The 21,790-nt window shown below is 43.2% G+C and overlaps 1 protein-coding gene across 1 annotated transcript in view; it reads right to left on the reverse strand.

The window, feature by feature from the left end:
• The window catches only part of ak5 (adenylate kinase 5), a 46,045-nt gene extending 26,890 nt beyond the window's left edge, over positions 1-19,155 (reverse strand). Inside the window, exons 1-6 of the mRNA XM_035169946.2 lie at positions 18,814-19,155; positions 17,443-17,629; positions 15,557-15,724; positions 13,004-13,176; positions 10,821-10,934; positions 1,246-1,437 (exon numbers count right to left, since the gene is read on the reverse strand). Of these exons, the coding sequence (XP_035025837.1) occupies positions 1,246-1,437; positions 10,821-10,934; positions 13,004-13,176; positions 15,557-15,724; positions 17,443-17,629; positions 18,814-18,873 (894 nt within the window). The 5' untranslated portion in view covers positions 18,874-19,155. The remainder of the gene's footprint in view (positions 1-1,245; positions 1,438-10,820; positions 10,935-13,003; positions 13,177-15,556; positions 15,725-17,442; positions 17,630-18,813) is intronic.
• Positions 19,156-21,790: the final 2,635 nt, after the last annotated feature.

Genomic DNA, 21,790 nt, shown 5'->3' on the forward strand with positions numbered 1-21,790 from the left:
GCTTCTACTTCATATGTCCTGTATCAATACATACATACATTTTATGTTACACAAAGATTTATAAAACTTCCAGACCGACAGATATTTTAACCATTTAGCAAAATAACCCAAACAGAATATCTTTGGATTTTGGCCCTTTTCAGTACTTCAGTTACCTGAAGACACAAACTGCAGGCTTTGTCTCTTGGAGGACATCTGGTTACGCGAGACACGCTTGAGATTGTCCTTGAGTTTAAAATGTCCCGAGACAACAATCTAAAACCGTGCAAACAACACCTCCCTCTCCCAGTAACGGTGGAGCAGTTATTCAGTATTCCCTCTGCAGCGAGGAAGACGACGCAGCACTGAGACTCAGACGAAATCAATAAGACTCCCACAGGCGGAGTGGGCGGGCCACTTCCTGTTGGCCGCAGGAGCCGATAGCTCCATTAGCACCCGCCTCACACGTACCACCGATACCCCTCTGCACCAAAGCACACAATTTAGAGGAGATCCCGATGGTCTCTAATTAACACTGAGTCGTCTGTCCCTACAGACAATGTGTCCTCAAGCTTGCAAAACAATCAGCAGCTGAAGAAATGCAGTCCAGAAAGATCGGTGACTTTGTCGACCAAGACGTGGAGATAAATTACTTCTGCAAAACCACTAAACACCAGAATGTCATCTCTGATTATTGATTTCTAGGATCCATATGGTGCAGTGGTCAGCACTGTCGCTGATCAGAAGGTTCTAGCTCCAAACCACAGGCTGTTTATAAAGATGGATGACATGACAGCTGCCCTGACGTGAAGCAGAGGTGTGATTCCCTCCTGGTGGCTGGCTGCAGTATACATCATAAACCCTGCCTCCTCCACGTTAGTGGATGGAACGTGGACCAAACAACAATCAGGACATTTCATTCTTTGAGTAATTCTGACATATTTCTGATAAGTTCGTTTTTAATAGTTATTTGATGCTATAAAAACGGGTTGAAAGGTCTTGGGACTGATTCTAATTAGTTGAGTGTGTGTATCACTAGTGTGCAGACTCTGGCTCCAAATGAGGACAATTGCACAAGATGGCTGCACCAGTGGCTGGAAAGGAAGAAAGACGCTTTGTCCATCTTTATAAACGGTCTCTGGTTCAAACCTGCCACTCAACCGTGACCTTTTTGTTTGGAGTTTGCATGTTCTTCCCGTGCTGATATTTATTAGTTTTTCAAAGCAAGTTAAAAAAAACATGTAGTCCCTGTTCCAGCGGCCTTACCGTGACAATAAGGCCCCTCTCTTGGAAGTACTTCACCAGAGGAATGGTGTTTTGTTTGAAGTTGGTCAGACGGCGGTCGATGGCCTTGGGGTTGTCGTCGGGGCGTCCCTGCTGCTCGGCTCGCTTCTGCAGCCGCTCCTTCAAACGGTGGTTGGTGCAGGACAGGAACACCACCAGGTCAGGGGTGCATATCTAAAGGGACAGAACAAGAGGGGAAACATTACCGCCACATCAATCTACATGAGAATAACAACATCACTCTCAGTATTGTCCTTTTTTACAGCAGCTTTTGAATTGAAAAGTCCACCACCTGCATTTCACTGGACTGAATGAGCAGCATGGACGTAGCCTTGATAAAAAGCCTGCAGCTGCTCTTCAAGTGATGCAGTTTGAATACACGTGGAACTCTGAGTAAGAGGACGACGACTTAGTCCTTAGTCTCACAGCAGGAGATGAGAACACCATTACCTGCTGCACACACACACACACACACACACACACACACACACACACACACACACACACACACACACACACACACACACACACACACACACACACACACACCTTTGTTTTACTTCCTGTGTTTGACAATCAGAGGAGGGCGACTGCAGACGGTTTCTTAGTTATGACCTCTATGAGTCATCGATGTGTTTCGATCTATTCACACGTGAAGAGGAGTCCGTTATTGAAGGTTGACAGCTCCAGATGTTACATTGCCTCATGTCATCCATATGCGTGAATAACGCTGTGATGACTCATTACTATTTGCTGATATGGTTTGTCACAACCAGGAAACATTAGCTCATGATTAACTATGATTAATGTTTTTATGCTTTATTTATATCTGTTTCACCCGTAACTCCGACAAGGCTGCAGCACCTGTTGCCAAGACGTGAGAGCCACTGCAAACAACCCCCGACGACTCCAACGGGCAGCAGCAGCAACACTGAGCGAGGTGTGAGATACAGATTTAATTAACGACGCTCCAATGAGCTTGACCGCCTCTGTTTTACAAAGTCCAGCACACAAAGAGATTCCTTAGTAACCAACTAGTAATGAACACTGTGTGTGTGCTGCTTATTTATAGATCAGTGATGCTGTTATTGGGCTCGAAAGGGAAACCACTTGGTTTCCATGGTTCTGAGCTCCACTTTCACATTCAAGTCAGAGCATTGATTACTCTCCTCAACCTGGACCTGACTCACCCGCCTCATCACCGGCGGGAACTTCTTCTCCTCCCGCGTCTGCATTTGATCCGCCGCGGCCAAAAATAGCGCGGATGGCGTTGCTTCCTGCAGACGCGCACGTGCCACTTCGACAACAGGACTTTCAGTCTTTGCGTACCTGTTTCCGTTGCCATAGTGACCACTCTGGTGTCCTTGTTTTCTCAGGTTTTATTCTGTGAACGTGCAGCAGCAGTGAGACACCACAGACATTTCTAACGAGTTACGAGAATGTTCCATCCTCGCCAGTGGATCAGCGTGAAGAGGCGTCTATTTAAAACTGTTTTAATGCCGGCGGTTCCGTCAGTGATGCTATCGCCCGCGTAAAGGCCAAGAAGCATGTGGTGGTCTTCCTCATTAATACACACACACACACACACACACACACACACACACACACACACACACACACACACACACACACACACACACACACACACACACACACACACACACACACACACACACACACACACACACACACACACACAGACACGCAGAGAGAGAGAGAGCGAGTCCTAAATCAGGTGCATTTTAGCAGGCAGATGTTGACCTGATTATTAATACCCTTTTAGGGATGTTCTACTAAATGCACTCAATCAAAATGGGGAAAAAACTAAAAGGAAGCTGAGAGATAAACAAATGGCAGCGATTCATGTCCTGAAATGTTGCTTCCTGTCGTGTTTCAGGGGAAAGTCAACATTCTTTGTAAAGCAAATTCTGCAATTCTGATAATGTCACATGCACAAGTGAATAGTCTTGTATAGTTATTGACATTTAAGAAACTTTGGTTTGGGCAAAACCTGAGTAAACACCAGGTTTTTATCAAACTTCGGATTCCATCAATTTACAGTGGAGCGAATAATTGTGGGAACTGTTGGGTTTCTCTATAAATTATAAAGTCTCAACCGAGAAATTGAACTGAGTAAAGTTATTATTATTATAATAACTTTACTCAGTTACTCAGAGCACTGTTTTCTGTTGGTTGATTTCATTCTGTTCTCAATCTGTCTCCATAAACCCGGCCGAGGGACGGGCGTCCTCTCTGTCTGTTGTCCAGCACTTCTCATGGAGGACGACAGACGTCCATCGAGGTAAAAAGCACTAAAGTGAGACCAAGTGAAACAGCAAATTCTCACATTTGTCTTTTTTTACCTGCAAGAAGTTTTAATTAATTTTCTTTCGCTCAATGATTCAGTTAATAAACTTCCCAGGCTGTTATGTCACTGAGACATAAAACAGGTGCCTCCCTATTACGGTTCTCCCTTAAAGCACTAATGAGTATTAAGTTTAATTACTGAAGTTACTTTAGTTCAACCTGTTTCCATGAATTCGGTCCCAAAGTGACAAGAAACAAAAGACGAGAGACGAACATTCATCTGCGACCTGTCGGCTGCAGATTCTGTGAATGAGTCACCTTCACTCTTTAGCGTGTTTGTTCATAGTGGATTTCAGATGTAACCTCGCAGGAAATAAACAGAGAGTGAAAACAAAACAAACAGAAAAAAGATGAATTACAAAACATTACGTCTTTGTAACGACCTCTGAAGCCTCCAGGAATCTCACAGGAGGAGGTGATGAAGCCACGTGCACTTACAGATGTGCAGTTACTAATTCAAAACATGATGTTACGACCTCCTCACTGAAGACGCTGTTCACTATCAATCACTGGGATGTTGTTTCAATGACCACTTATGAAATGTCACAAAATAGTAGAAATTGCAGAGAAAAGCAGAAAGAAACGAGGTCGTGTTGGATATTTCATCACAGATCAACATGATTGATGATTTGTCTATAGATATGTGTGTGTTGTGGGTTCAGAGACCAACACAGGGACAATTATATAAAATATAAATAACAAGAATGGCACCAAATTTCACCCACTCATAGATCAGTTCTGTAAATATATGCCTGATTGTTTTCATCAAAATCAATTAATTATTCCTTGGGAAATTGGTGAAAACGTAAAAAATGTAGTGAGATCTTCTCTGACACATACCTCATCCTACCACCAGTAGTTTTTGTGTAATGCTGCTAAATAATGGATAGATTGATGCTTCCAGAGCAGATGGGATGATAGATTGACACCTGCATGCTCAATAGGAGAGTTTATTAAAAGGCCCGAGAGGAGGACGCAGAGAGAGGACGTCTCTACCGGCCCAGAGGAGCAGCTCCTAGACGGCTGCCGTGATGTTGTAAAGGGCAAAGTAGCAGCGCGGAGGAAAAGGGAGCCTAATGAAAATGGAAGCTGTGGGTCCTCAGAGGATCGGCAGCATCGCCGGGTCACTCCTGAGCTCACACAACCCTGGGGAATATGGGGTCCAAAATAAAGTACTGAGCTCTTCAGGGTATTGACTGTGCAACACGAGGCTCAAAGCTGCAGCGAGTCTGTTTGGAAATCATCTAGAAAGTGGAGATTGAACCCTTTTAAAGGTCTTTAAAGGTCTTTAAAGGTCACTTGTTTAAATCTTGTTTTTACTTAACTTGATTTAATTGATGCTACCCCCCCACTGACGTGTCGTGTTTGTTCGCCAGGCATCGAAAAACACACATTTTTGTAGTGTTCACAACTCCACCGGTAACATCACACCTGACTCTCCGTCTCGTTTAGTGCTAATGTCCCTCAGATAAATCCTCCAGACTCCGGGAGACTTTGTAGCCGAGTGCGTTACGTTCCCGTCCCTCTCCATCTGCCTCCAGCCTTCATCTTTAATCACTGCGTCTTTGTCCTCCTCTTCTCTGGCCCGGCTCCACGACTCTTAAGTGTTGAGCTGCTGCTAATGATGGAGAGAATGGTTTGGAGTCGGTGTTCAGCTGCTCCACAGGGACGTTATCAGCAGGTTTGCTTTTAAAAGCAGCAGACGGTGTTTTCTTTTGTATATTCAGGTGCGGTTTTAGTTCCAGTCTATATGCTAAGATTAGCTAATAGCCCCTTGGCTGCTCAAGTTTTCCATCTAATTCTAGACAAGACAGCAAATCAGTGTTTTCCCTACAATGTCAAACTGTTACTTTAACGCTGCTTCACATGTAAATAATACATTTTCCGTTTTTTAAGTTGAACTAGGGGCCGACAATTTATCCACAAGCGGTTTAATCCTCCACATCACCAGGTTATCACTTTCTATATCTGCTCCCGAGCTGCACAAGAATCCCTTTAACAACCAGTTGCCACTTAATTCAATTGTAAATCTCGGGGCTGCGGCATCTGTGCATTACTGTGCGAGTGGTCATCAGCTCCTCTGCAATCACCGGTGGCTGTGGAGGCTGTTTCTGAGTGGTTGCTGGGACACGAGTATAAACAGAAATGTATACATGTGTTATCTGTGTGGTTTGAATCTCCAGAGATCCCCCCCCCGGGGGATCCATTCACAACCTGTCATCAACCAGCAGCACTTTAAATAACACTGTGACAATAAAAACTAAATCAGCTGAATCCCATTCCTGCGATTGTGTGCGATGCGTTATGAAATACAATTAACTGAATTATAAGATGATAGATTGGATGGTATTTTAATTGCGAGACTTCAGGCAAATGTGAATGAGAAGATGCCAAATGTTCGGCAACAAGTGTGAGTTAATGAATGACTGTATGTTTATTTTTGTTCTGTTCTCAGCTGAGGTAGAGGCACTGAGGGAAGGTATCACATCCAATCTGCTCCGTGTTTGAATCGACTGGAATCGCTGATTATCACCATAGTAATGGATCGGTGAGATCTATCAGAGAGCGAGGGGGGGGTGTGTGATTGTGTGTGGACTGTCTGGATAGAAATCCGTCTCCCTGTAACGTGAGGCAGCCACAAATATCATCTCGAGTCTTTGTTTTGTTTCCTCGGGCGGCTCTCAGACAGGGACTGTACTGTACACAGTGGAATCGCTTGTCAGGCGAGGTGAGGCGAGAGGCGACTTGGCCTTTTCACTAGAAGAGGGAGAGAATGTTCAATTACCGTGGAAACAGGAGAATATAACGAAGACACGAGACGAGATTAGTTGTCAACGGTGGTTAGTGCGATGAGATTCCATGGACCGGGCCAGGAACAGTTTGCCGAGCAATAGATCAGATATGCCCTGAAAATTCAGGACAAATACCTCTTCTTTATGGAAGAAATGAATGCTATCTATCTATCTATCTATCTCTACTTCACTATCTATCTATCTATCTATCTATCTATCTATCTATCTATCTATCTATCTATCTATCTATCTATCTATCTATCTATCTATCTATCTATCTATCTATCTATCCTTTCCGATCCTTTTATCTATCTATCTCTCTATCTATCTATCTATCTATCTATCTATCTCTCTATCTAAATGTGATAAACAGGAAACAAAACAGAAAGCAGACAGGACCGTCTGCTGTCTGGCATCACTTTTACAAAAAGAGGAATCAAATCCAGCACCCAGTTGCACAAATAAAGGTCAACAGGAGGTGGAAGACATTGATGTTGTATCAGCTAAGTGCACAGAAAACAGTCAAAACAGTAATAGGACATTGATCAGTGGAATTTTCCATTACTCTATCTATCTATCTATCTATCTATCTATCTATCTATCTATCTATCTATCTATCTATCTATCTATCTATCTATCTATCTATCTATCTATCTATCTATCTATCTATCTATCTATCTATCTATCTATCTATCTATCTATCTATCTATCTATCTATCTATCTATCTATCTATCTATCTATCTATCTATCTATCCATCTATCTATCTATCTATCTATCTATCTATCTATCTATCTATCTATCTATCTATCTATCTATCTATCTATCTATCTATCTATATCTCTCTCTCTCTATCTCTCTCTCTATCTATCTCTATTTGTGAGCTATAAGAAATACATTATCAAGCCATTCACATGCGTTAACTAGAATGATGAGGAGATAAAAGCGCAGCCCCATGTTTCACTGAACCATCTTCTCACCCGTCTGGTTTGCTCTGCAGGGGCCACGAACATTTAACCCCCACTCAGCGCGGCCGGGGAGCCGCAGTTTGTCGACTGTGATGCTGTTTGATATTTAACGTCCATGCTCCGCCTCAGTGCTCCCTTAAGTGACAGATTAACAAAACACATCGCTGTCGATGAGGTAAACGATAGAAGAGATTACCTTGTTGCCACACAGACACACAGACACACACACACACACACACACACACACACACACACACACACACACACACACACACACATCACACACACACACTACACACATACACACACACTCACACACAGTCACAGAAGGAGACTTGATTGGTTTCAACAGAAATTCAAGGTTTTTTCGGTTTGTAAGAATCAATGAAGCTCAAACAATTTCTCCATAAAACCTTGAAATATTGTTCAAGATGAAAATGAATTGCTCAAAAATAATTCAAATCCATTTCAGAACCAGAGTGAAGAGGACTTTCTTTTCCTTTGACAATATCTTGCACCGAGGCCAAATGTTTCCTCAACTACACATTTTCTAATCCATTGAAAACGAAGCTTTTTACTGGAGCTGAATGAAAGTTCTAAACTAAGTTCACTTCAACAAAATTATTGCACTTACTGGAACTTGTCATATCTCAGATTTCTGTAATACACCTCAACTCAGATCTTGCACTGGAGTCTCACTGTCTCACCATCTCACTTATATGAATGATTTCATATTGATTGAACGATTATTATTGTGATGATAATACATTTCTTCATCTATAACAAACCACTTTTTGTAAAAGCTTCAATACCTGAATCATCTGCACAATGAGTTTAGTTACTGTGGAACACGGAAAATCTATTTTTGCAAAATGAATCCTGTCCCAACTGGACGTTCCTCTCATCCCTCGTATCGCAGCTAAAACAGCCAAATTATGGTAATTTATTTAAAACTTGCACTGACCCAGAAAAAGTGCGCTATCCCCCAAACCACTCTAAAAGTCACTGAGTGCTCATTTAAATGTTGATAAATGCTAAGCGAGTTTAAATGAGACAACAACAATCAATTCCTCTAAAAGCCAATCGACTAATGTGTCACAAAGTTGGCCGCTCTAGTGTAAAGGATATATTTCCATTAGGGGGCTCTATGAAGTAAGGGTGTCATGTTGAGAGCATGTGAGCATCTTCTAACATGTATTATCCTTTCTTTGTATTCTCACATTATTATAGATGTTTTCAATGACTTCACGAGTCTTACAAACCTGACGGGTAATAATTGATCCACAGGAAACGGGTCAAAACGTCCAGAACGGCCGCTGCTGAGTTCTTAGTCTCGCTCAAGGACACGTTATTCAGCCAGGTGCTTTCCTACAAGACGACTGAACCAGTATTCAAAGAGTCCTCGCTCAGAGCGCCACTGAACACTGAGCATCGACTTGGCAGTGAAATGGAAAAAAACAGTGTTTCTCTGTTGAATTGCTGATCAGTCAGAGCAGCAGCTGGAACGTGCCGATGTAAAGCGCTGCTCGCTCTAACGTGTGTGAACACAGGGTCAGTGCTGATGTTAAATATTACACACAGGACCAGATCAAACACTGACGGGCTTACAGCTCATATTTCAGATAAAACGTGTAATCCATAAAACTGAATCGTCTTCATTAGACAAAAAACCACCTCCGCTATGACTGTAAAGGTTAAAGTATTTTTAGTGAGACCTTTTTGCTTCTATATACCTTTATCAAAAGAACGATCATGAAATTATACTTTTCTTCATTATGAATATGAATGAAAAAAGTATAAATTATATATTTACTTTTGAATTAGTGGACTTATTTTGTCTGTACACATTTGTTATTTATTATTCTGTGGTGAAAGCAGACGTTCTCTCCAGAGGAGCCATGAATATTTGATTCAGGCTCATTCTGTACTGATATTATTTAAGTGGAGCAATACCTTAGCGGGCAGCTCTAAAAATAGTTACTATGTACGTACAGTGTGGTGTAATTATAGGACTCCCCTGTGTGTTTTAACAGTCTGGTTGTTTCACTACAACAGGACCCATGGAAGCAGACTTCAGTGCACAGCTAATGTTAAATGTGATAATGGGATAGTTGGCTTAAGTAGTTGCTATGTGGTTAGCTTGTTGAAAACTGGCTTTGGTCTCCAATCAGCACAAAAGTTGACGGTGCAACTTCGATTGTTAAACGTCCGTCAGCTGCTGCCGTGAAAAACCCCCACGCTTCAGAGGCTTCGAACCTGTTTACACAGATATGACCCGTTTGAAAAATGACAGCGTGCACGATAACTCATGTGGCACGATGTGATGAGAATTCAAATTTCAAAAATGCAAATTGCATGCAGAAGTATTACATTCTAATTTCTATTAGTCAAGACTTTAATTGGCTCCAATTAGAGAGTTGGAGACAAAGCTTCTAAGCTAAACTTGTACAACTGATTAAACATGTATAACTTGTCAAAGTGTCTAAATGACCCGACAATGACCTGCAGACGCTGCAGCTTCTGATATCAAACACTCGGAATCAAACCCCCGATCCACCCCAACCAGAGCTGCCATCCTCACATCTCACACTGCTGCAGCTGGAGCCAGTCAGATAACAGGGCGTAGTACATATAGGGCTCCTAGCAGGTGTCGGTGGAATCACTGTGTGTGTGTGTGTGTGTGTGTGTGTGTGTGTGTGTGTGTGTGTGTGTGTGTGTGTGTGTGTGTGTGTGTGTTGGATGTACAGATAAGAGCTTTTGCTGCATCACAAAGTAACAACAGTGTCTCTGAGACCAGTCCAGATCCTACAAGAGAAACCTCATGTGCTCCGATTGTGGGATGGATGTGTTGCCATCGTGTTTGCAAAGCAACCTGATTGTGACGTTCTTCAAGCCCAGCAGGGACACAGTGGGTAGATGGGATTGTGCGGCCAACAAAACAACACGATATCAAAAAGAATGAGTCAAAAGTCGGAGAAAATCTATAATATTTCAGAAGGCTCTGCTAAACGACTCCCTCCATCCACCATGTTTTTGCAGGACGCAGCCGTGTGTGGACTTGTTTGTCACCGAGAGAAGTTACATAAGTGATTCGCGGCTCTTTTGTGTGTGACAACAACACAACAGTTGTGACACCCCCTCTCAAATAATTGGACAGATCTCGCATGTAGAACAAATCTGAAAACGGGTAAATGGATGGACTGTATTTGAAAAAACGACTTTCTAGTGTCATCGACCGCCCAGAGTGCTCAAGTGACATCCACCCATACATTCACACAGCGCTTATATAAACTGTATATCACTCATGCAGCTCAGCCGTCTGCTGCAACTTGCCCGAGGACACTTCTGCATGCGCACTGGATGAGGCGGGGGGGGGTTTAACCGCCATGAACGACCCGCTCTACCTCCTGAGCCACAGCTGTGCCACTCACCTGGTCCTCGAAGGACAAGGCCTGCCCGACGTCTCGAGGGAACCCATCTATGACGATACCATTAGCGTCTGGGATCTTCATAATCTTCTGCTTGATCTCAGTTATCGTGGTCTCCTGAGGAAACAAAAAAAACAAAACAAGATTCATGATCAGCGTCACTTGGCGCCTCGGTTTGTGTTTACATGTTTAAGGGGCAATAAAATAGATTTTCACTGCTTGATAACCACTGTTTACCACATGTGTGATCATTACAATTATCTCGACAATTAGCCAGATGCTTGGGAGTGCTGGTTAATTGAGGATTCCTCAAATTGAGCATTTTAACTTTGTCACATTTCAATTGCCAAAACCACGGGGGGGCAGTTTCCTTAGAGTTTTATAGTCTGCTTATTATAAAACAAAAAAGTTTATAGTTACAATCATAATTTGCTTTTCAATCAAAACCATGAGAGACATAATACGTTTGTTATAATTACAAGCCCTTTGAAAATTAAGCTGATTTAGAGAAATAAATACTGTGAAAATGATAGAAATCTATGATAGCACGATATCCTTAATCATACATAATAACATAATTCGTCTGTTATCCAGTTGCACTTTAATATTTCTGAATGCAGCAGAACGATTGTCTGGAGTGCAGCCGGGGGGGCAGAGAGTGCCAGCATCTTTCATCATCGTTTACTTCCTCGTGGCTGGAGGAGGTCAACGCGCACGGATGTATTTCTCCAGGCAGAACGCATCATACGATATGGCAGAGATACGTGAGCAGCGCTCTGGTCTAAAAATAACAACCGTGGTCGTCGGCCAACGCTGAGTAACACAGACATTTAATTTCCCTTCTAACCGCAGAACGGGAGCAGGAGACTGCGCGGGGATTACAGCCAGTCTCAGCTCCATCAAACAGATTAATGTACACAAGTAAAGACAAAATGAGAAAAGCTCATCGAAGAAAAGCCCTGTGATGTCTGAGCGCTCGCAGGAACACAAGGCATCGGATGATCATCTCTGACTCCAGTAGAGACGACCTGTCCACAACAAGACGGCAGCAATCACACAGACAGACGCAGAATGAACAAGGGAGAGAGTCGTCATTAAATCCCAAATCTCTCCCTTGTTCCCACTTCACTTCTCCCCACACGGGGCACACTCAGCACTTTACTTAATATTGAGCTGCAAAATGAGATCTGGGACACTTATGAGCCATCATCAGCTTTAATGCAACACTACAGTCAGTTCATTTCAATATTAATAATCTGCCAATAAGTTTCTCGATTTATTATTGTTTTATTAATAAAATGTTAAAAATAAAAATAAGATTTTCCACCCTGCAGCTCTTCTAACTGTCTATCAACTGGTCAGCACGTCATGCACTCACTCTATAGAGCTGCACTGTTTTAGAGATTAGAGATTTCTGAGGATATAAACGCAAGAGCACAACCCGTCTTTAATTTTAGACCAGTCGGAAATCCAAGAGCCTCTTGTGAGGAGTCGACTGTCGTTGGCTGACAGTCGATGAAATGATGCGGTGTACTTTCTGCACTCAGCCGCACAGATGAGCACGGTCACAGTTACTCAGACTACAAGAGGAAACGCATGGAGGATTTTCCCCCTTCAAGTGTTTGCCCTCTTGTCAAGAGGAAGATGGGAAAATGAATCCAGCGCTCATACTTGCCTGTTACAGATTTCATATTCAAGCTTATCTTAACAAACAATGGACTGAAACTACTAATTTGGCTCATTCCATCCATATTGAGGTGCAGGGTTATTGTTTGGTCCTTTCTTTGTCCTTGGATATGTAAAGTTAAAGAAAATGGTCTAATCTGATGTTATATATACGTTGAATTGAGAAATGTGAGGGGTTTACTACGTGTTGGAAACAGCCTCCATCATGGTCTTGCAGGGAGTATGCTAATGAGACGGAACAGCGTCCCTCTCCCAGCACGCTGATATGGATGCTGATAATTAGCCCCTTATTACAGCCACGCTGTGATAATGACCTGCGAGTGACTGGACACACTCAGCGCTGATCCCTCCACTCATGTTCTCCCCCCCTACACACAGACACACACAGACACACAGACACACACAGACACACACACACACACACACACACACACACACACACACACACACACACACACACACACACACACACCCCCTCTCCTCCTCCGTTTCTCTGCTACCTGCGGTGCCAGCTCTCCATTGGTGATGATTTTAGCAATCAGGCTCCACTTTCTGTTGCTGGTGGCGTTGTGGATCATCTTCTTCCTCAGCAGCTCGCCCACGGACACGTACTGGAAGCCGTAGCGCTCGGCAATCTTCAGGCTCTGTGTTCCTTTGCCGCTGCCAGGGCCACCTAGGCACAGAGGGAGAGCTGTTGATGTTTTGGGAGAGAGTACGTGTGCATGTGTGTGTGTGTGTGTGGGAATGTGTGAGTGTGAAACGTTAGGCGTGTGGGTGTGTTAGCGGAGGCGCATGTGTGTATGAGTGAGAGAAAGTCAGACTGTTGCTGCTTGTGTGTGTTTTGCTGGTGCACGCGGGGGAGCAGGGCATGTGGGGGGGCAGATGAGAGGAACAGGTACGTGTGAACCTCCTACATTCGCTAACAAATCCTCTTTTTATCTCTTTTATTCCAGCGATGAAAGCGGATTGTGCAGAGGAGTGATGACGGGAGGAGACAGTGGCTTCACGCCGCATTGTTTGATAAATATGAACACGACTCATCTAAATGTCAATTCTTTGCTGTTACACAACAGAATTTTTTAAAAATCTGTCAATTTTAAAAGTTTTAAAAAACCGAAGCGACACATATGATGATTTGAAATCACCCTCACAACAGGGAATCCAATTAAAATCAATAATATCTTAATGGCGGTAAGCTATGTGAGGCTGTCACTTGGTGAAAGGCCTGTTCGCAGGTAAGTGCCTGTCAAAGCCATTTGACGACCGGAATGCTGCTTCGCTGATTGACACGTGTGTTTCATTCCAGGATTTCAGAGTTCCTACTGTCACCATAGAAATGCCAACCGCTCGGAAACTGCTTCCGGTGGAAAAAGCACGGCAGGACCGAGGTGAAGAGAGCCTGGGAACAAGCTGTGCCATCGGTAATCCGTGGTGCTGCTGTCAGAAATGGACGGATGGATTTAAATGAGAATGTCGAGTTCTCACAGCCAAGTGATGATAATTTGTCCCAACAAGATCTGCTGAAGTTCCAAGTGTTGAGCTGGTGTTCGGCTTCAAGTACGACTGGGATTTATAATTATGTGACCTTGACTCTTGCTAAAAATCAGTTCATCCCCGAGTCCAAGTCAATCTTTGTGCCATAGACTGTAAATAAAGATAGCGACAAGACTCCTCTTCCTCCAATTATCCAGAAATGAAGCCAAAATATACAAGCGTCGCTATCGTGCACATTGAGAGTCTGCGCAGTGCCGATAAGGGGACGGTGGAGTAAATCCCAAAGTTACACATGCTCAACCCTCAAAGGGGTTTCTGAGATACGTCTTTCCCCACGAGTGGGACAGATGGACAGGCAGACAGACGGACAGATTGACGGGGGGGGCAGATGGATGAACAGCCTGCAGACAAAATATCTGTGGTCTGCGTCTGCTGCTGCTGCGGAAGCGTAAAACTACCAATAGATCAAATAAAATATTCGAATGTAATCTAATATGTATTTAAAGCAATTTATCATAGAGCTCTGTGTTTTTTGGGGGTTTTGTTGTTAAGCGTTCAAGCCCGGCCCCCCCCACGGCCCCCTCTCCTGACCACACGTGTCTTTGTCGGTCTGCGTCTCTCTGCGCTAACCTGACAAAACGTTTTGCCGTGATCCTCCAAAGAGATGACAGCTGCTGCCATCCTGCTTCCCCTTTAAAATATAGGCCACAATGTGCTCAGCAAGACGAGATTGGAAGTGGCTTTGTGCTGAGAGGAAACAACCGTCCTCCACATTACAGACAGTGTGTGAACATCCCAGGTACACAGCATGAAGCCAAACACGCAGAACTGGCAGGAGGTCAAAAAAGCTTTGGAAAAGACTCTGAGGTCATTTTCCTGCTTATTTTAAGTATTTTAAAGAGTGTTTATAAATAGCAGCCTCTCTCCAGTGTCATTACTCTTGTTATGCAGCTGCCGTGCTTAATTTATGAGTTTAATGAATGTATCTGACAGGGTAATGCGGGGCGCATCGAGGAAATCAGATTAGGAGAGCGTGAGTGTCACAACACGCAACGAGATCCCCCCCGCTGATACTCGCGGAGAGAGGTGAGGTTACGTTCAAATGCCGGGAAAAATCCTTATCGTAAGCTAACCTTGATATAACCTTAAAACATGTCTTCCCCTTGTAATGTAATGATTTACATTACGGGGACTTGCTTATGCCCCTTTAATGGGATTGTGTAAACAGATTTAAGGTCCCCAGACCATGGGTAATACCTGGAACACGCACACACACACACACTCCCCCAGCCGTTCCCATCCAGGCCGTGTATTTTTAGATAATCAGTAAAGCAAACATAAACTTCTATTCTGTACTTTTGACCTTTTTATATTCATGTTCGTTATCTCGTGGAAAACATCCAAGGAATCCAGATGAGTGCTTCAAATCAGACACACCAGTTGAAGACAAAATAAATAACGGCTTCCATCGTATTTCGCTCAGTGTTTCCTCATTTTTGTGTCGTGTGAGGTCGGATACGTGTAGTTGTGATGTTCTGTTCGTTGTGTTGCAGCTTTACCGATGACCAGGATGATTTTGGGCCGTGGTCTCGACGGGTCGAACACCTCGTACTCCTCGATGAGCTCCGCCGTCTCCGACAGGTCCGAGTCACTTTCGATGGAGAACTGGCTGATGGGAGGGAGGCGGTCGTACCGTCTGTAGGGGAAGTTGGGACTGTCGGGCAACACTGTCGCACACACAAACACACAAACACACACACAAAGGTATGAATGAGAACAAATTGTACCGTGACTTGGTGCTGTCAGTTAGAGGTGCAGCTGTCACTGTATTTCAACTGCTGACAATCCCATTTCACAACAAACCCGTTAAAAAAAAAAATCCTTCACATAAATTTGTGCGTGCGATGAATTCAGAGACGGTTCATTCTCTTTGCCAATTACACATCTGTCTCTTGTGATGTAGTCGATTAAAACACATTCAACAAAGATAGAAATCCTCGGTGCGTGTTATTCCACGGGAGCAGCATTTATCTCAGTCCTGTGTATTTTAATTGTAGTGCTGATGCACTGACACCACACGCATCAGTCATGGAAAATTTGGTTTTGTTGAATCGAAAGAAAACAGAGGAGCAATTTAGTGCAAACGATTTAGCAAAACACTTCAAAAACTGTTGTAGAGATGAAAACTATTTAGTAAAACACTGAAATGTGCTAATTACAGCTAATGCCTCCTCCCCCCCCGTCTTACTTTTGCCCTGCAGACATTTCTAACATGTAAATCAGACAATCAGGAAAATGAATTGCGAGAGAAGAGGCAGCTGCATTTTCCTCCAGCAGATGTTTTAAAACTCGGAGCTGAGAGGAATCACAGCGCATTGGAAATCTTCACCCCTGATGAGGCTGCAGCTCCCAGCAGCTAAACCCTGCAGCTGGCAAACCTCACAGGCATCGTTTGCACAATATAACGAGAAGCAGGATGAGGGTGAATTTCTAAAAGCAGGAGTCCTGCGTGTGTGTTTTGAATCATGTTCGTGAGCCTGGAGGCTTCTGTTGAACAAATATCATCTCTGTGCAGCTGCGTGCTGGGAGAGACATGCCTGTAAACAAACTTCTTATTAATGCACACATGACTTTATTACCCCGGCCGAGGAGGTGTTCTCTTCTTCATGCGAAAAAACAACTGAACGGATTTTCCACAAAACTTGAAGTCATTTTGCGACATTTTCAACTTCCCAGAGAATAATTTTCTTGATGAAAAAGATCTGACAACTAATATCTATGGGATCTGAAGTACCCCTATCCTGTCACTGGTCTTTTTTTTTTTTTTTAAATGAACCAACAATGCCATCAATAAATAATGCAAATAGTGTGTTAGCAAACGAGACGCAAGCGAGAACTTTGCTTTGCAAATTAGAAACCAGTTTTGCATGTGCAGTGCCAGCTACGCCTGCTGTGAACATCAGGATCACTGCCCAGATTAATGATTCATACTTTTTTAAAAACTGCATCGTAACAGACAATAAATTCCCTGCTCATCTAAGGCAGCACTGGGATCAGGGATGTTCCAGCTGTGATCTGCACGCTGGATTCTGTCATCGAACATGAAGGGGTCACCTCCGGAATTTGTAGCCGGTGTTGTGGACGGGTTGTGTTTGTGGGTGTTCTGGCTTCTGGCACTAAATCTATGTGAAAGAAGTGATTCACGCAGCTGAGCCTCACGAAAAAAAACAAAACACTGAAGCCACAGAAGGATGAAAAAACAACAAGTCTTATCTCGTCTGGCTTGAAAAACTCTGCTGGTACTTCCAAGATCAACAGTTTTTACAATGATACTGCCACTGGGCTCATGAGAGTGCAGCACAAATGTCAACAGGCTTTTTCCTGTTGAAACAATGAGCTATTATGGTCTTGATATACTACACTGCGAGATTAGCTTCATGCTCACCATTTCTGAAGAGGGACCTGCGTGATTGGCCCCCGTTGAGCGGGGGAAGGGACTTCTTCTCCTGGCCCACAAAGGTGTCCCACCGCACCTTGTCCGGTCCTCCCAGCTCCCGGACTTTCTGCAGACAGGCCTCCAGGTAGTCGATGGGGTCATCGGGCCGGTAGTACATCAAACCTGTCAGCAGGCTCTGAAGAAGACAGAGAGGCAGGACGAGTGTGAGGGCTGCGTTGTAATGATGTGTTGTTCCTGCGGAGAGCGAGCCCGCCTTAATGAAGTGCAGAGCTGGTTGCCTTGGCTCGTCTCCGGCAGGGGATCAAAACATCTCATTTTGTCAGAAGCCCATGAAATTGGACTGAGCTCTGCAAACAAACGCAGCCCGCGGACGACCTGTTATTATTATCGTGGAGGAGGACTAACCGGGGACTGTGGTGCATGTGAGAGGTCCCCATGACCCAGAATGTTTTAAAACAAAAGCGTCCTCTGGGACTTCATCTCCACCCTCCCACCAGCAGCCGCAGGGAAAACAAAAAGCTTCTACCAGCTGAAAACAAGCGGCATCGAAGCTGAAGGAGGATAAATACGCTTTTATACGAGCGGCAGTTCTCAGCAGTTATGATGATAATGTGTCACTTCACTGCTCAATGTAATTTGAACTGGCTGCAAATAAACAATCAGTAGAACCGGCTCTAATTAAGTGGATGAGCCAATTTAGTTTCCCCTCAGGAAAAAGAAGATTATATTTCATTATTATATATCTGTAAGTTATTATACTCTGTCTGTCTGAGGTGGATAACAGTGAGCGTCAGGCTACACCGGCCTTGTACCTTATAGCAATACCTTTGATATTCCCTTGATATATAATTATTAATGAGGTTTTTGCAGGAATATTCATTTTTAAACAACCTCTCGTACTTTACAGCACAGATGTACCATTATTATTAGTGACGAGTCATATGATCACATTTTCTTTTTGGTCTTCATGATAAAATAACAGTTTCCAGCTGAGAGCATCTCAGTTGAGAGGCTGCATCATATCCATTGAAAGCTAATTACGCAAAAAGGTGGAGATGTGAGTTTGGTTAAAATTCCATCTTTGCCTATTGTGATTGTATAGTAGTATTAAAAACTAGTTTAGGAAGTGGTTTATAAAAAATGATGAATCCATCAATCTATTAAATGCTGAAATCTGCCTCCATCATTTCCATGATCTAAGTGGCATCTTTGACACATCATAAAAAATCATCTTCAGCTTGACTCTGACATGTTTTCTGCAAAGCATCGATGCAAACGTGTACAAAGAAACCCCCCCCCCACAACGTGAAATCTGCACACCCTGTTCTGCCAGCTCATCCCCACGCCACCATCTCTCACCTCAAATAGTTGAGGTATCTCCCGCCGGGCGAGGTACTCCTTGGCATCGTTGGTATTCATCTCCCGCTCGGGGTTTTTCCTCTGGAATCACAACTTGTCCGCTGCGTTTCTTGCGTTTCTCTCCGGACGCGGTGTCACTGCCGTGTGAAGGAAACCTCTGGTCATCAAACCGAGCTCCACGCAGACGTCCCCTCAGCGCATTTTGCCTCGTGTGTGGACTTTGTGGATTCCTGCAGGCTCTCACACCGCACCACCCTCCTCGTTGTGGCGGATGCGCGGCTCGTCCGTCCGCCCTCCCACCGCGCTCTGCCTCCAGCACGCACCATGTGTGCGCCCCTGACGTTGGCACCACCGAGGCTGCGCGCAAATACGCACGCAGCCACTTGACTTTGCGCGTTTTACTCGTTCACCGTTAGCGTGGAAGTAGAAGTAACTAAGTACATTTGCTATAATTTACTATTCAATTAATTATTCTACTGTAATTATGAGGGAAATAGGCAGCAGTGACTTATTCCATTGAAAACTGACATACAGTTTATCCACCATGATACATGTCATGGATTAAACTGTCCAACAGGATGTTATTGAATCAATAATAATGATCTAACAATAAAGCCTGTCAGAGAAGGGCCATTCCGCATTATGAGCACTTTTCCAGTTGGTATTTTAACCCTTTGATATTTGATGTTTCTGCAGCTTTTATTCGGAGGATTTTGTTCCTGTTTTGTCAGGTTCTCGTTTCCAAGTTAGAAATCAATCTTAAAGTTCACAATTTTGTACTAAATGTACAGTTTTATCATCGATATCATTCATTACATGACATAAATCGGTTTATTATCTCATCTGTATTACAACCAAAGGTCTGCAGCACCCGCAGAAAACACCTCACAGACTGTATTGCAAAAGGTATTTAACTGCAGTTCAGTGGAGCTATTATATATATACATGTGTTTAGCTGTAGGTCAGGTCATAGTACTTGCATGACAATGTATATCTTTATTTTTGGTTGTACATAAACAGTTCATCAGAGGGTGACCTCTGTTTGACACAATCAAGATCTCCAGAAATACACCAGTTTGAGTTCCTGCTTTGTTCCACAGGATTTGATCCTTATTGGCCACTAATCCCCTCGACAACTGGACAGCTGACTTTGAGTCTCCTTGTTGGTTTCATCACTGGACAACATTGGATCAGTTGAGAGACACGAGTGTGTTAGAGAGCGACGATCGTTGTATCTGAATAACATTTCATGCACCACAGAGGATCAGTCACTTGCGAGGATAGAACAGCCTGGGAGTAAAATGCTAATTTGAAAATGGAAAGATGATTAAATTTATGCGACTGAGAACTGTTTTGTTGGCGCACCATCCTTGCTTTTCCATTTTCTAATGCGCTTGCATTAGGAGGAGGACATTACAGTGATGAGCTCTGTGATGCTGCAGGTCAAAACATCAGGAGACATCCGCAGAATTAAAGTGGTTGACAAACTTGTCCATGCGCCCCGGGGTGTATCAAACCTGATGCGGTTGCTGCTTTTCCAGGAGACCTTCCCCTTGCTGCGCTGCAATGTTACATTAGAATTGCATGAAGGATATGTTTTTTTCATTGCTTCACGGTATGACAGGGCTCTGAGGCACTCAGGATACAGCAGCAACACAACATGTATTTTGACATCGGCTGCCTGTCACTTCTCGTTACTGAAGATTTCACCAATTACCCGAAGAGGGAATTTGAATCTGAAGCTGTCAGCCCCATTTCATGTCCAATCTGCGTTTTCTTCTTCTCTTGTCAGTGTATCAGCCGTATCTGACCAAATGGTGATTTGCCTAATTGGACAGGCAGTCGAATGTTGCCCCTGAAGAATCGTACTTAAAAATTAATAGTAAAATCACGCAGCAGTAAACCCGTCTGTCGTAGCACCGCAATGAAACATACAGGGAAAAAGGCATTTTCTGTCCTTTTAATAGCAGCCGCACAGAAAGGAAATGCTGCCAAACAGATTCCCTTTCCTATTAACTTTGTAATGAACAGTTCAGAAAATACCTAAAAACTAGTGAGACATGACTCTATAGGGAACTGGATGGTGACCTTGGAGGAACATAAACACATTTGCTACAGTTGAAATCGAATAACACGCTGCAAAACAACCCCTATATAAAATAATGATATTCCACAGAGTGCCTCCAAACTACAGCATCTGCAGTAACCGGCATTAATCATAGTTAACTACTGGTTCTCTCTCTCTCTTGTTTTTAACTTTGAAATTGATTAGTTCATCCCCAGAAGGAAATCTATGTCTGCACCTGGAATAACAAGCCCCTCAAGCGCAGGCTGCATCATATGATAAACAGCTTTGACTATTCATATCAGCAGTGATCCACAGATATTTGAATATTTAAAATATACAATATTTCCCCACACATTTCACAAGAAGTACACCATTGGCTGACAAGAAAACAATTCAGTGCAATGATGGTGACAGATCACTACCTTCTTCAATAATAAATATTAAGAAGTTTATATCAATAATAACAATAATGTGCCCATTGGTGTGCAAAGGGGTAAATGTTTATTATAATTATGTCCTCATTTAACTATAATTGTTTTGCATTTTCATTTTTTCTTTCACCTACAACTCTCATTTATATGGGCCACATGTATTTATGTTTATCGTAAATCTCTCTGTCATTTGTTTTCGCTTCTCTCTTGCACAAGGACTGAGCCGGATTTTATTATATGTAGATGTAGAGGTTATACATCACCGGTATGATATAAAATATTCAATTTTATTATAAATCAGGGACAAACTGACAGTGTTTTATGATCCACAGTGACATCTTTAAATAGGGATGATTTACCCCCTCGTCCTCAAAACGTCACGTGACCCTGAGGAGGAGCAGCTCAGTCACTCACTCTCCTCCACTGTAAAATGAAATCAACAACCCTTTTTTTATTTTGAAATTCCTCATACCGGAAG

The sequence above is a fragment of the Hippoglossus stenolepis genome, chromosome 11 (assembly GCF_022539355.2).
Source record: "Hippoglossus stenolepis isolate QCI-W04-F060 chromosome 11, HSTE1.2, whole genome shotgun sequence".
In the NCBI taxonomy this organism is placed as follows: domain Eukaryota; kingdom Metazoa; phylum Chordata; class Actinopteri; order Pleuronectiformes; family Pleuronectidae; genus Hippoglossus; species Hippoglossus stenolepis.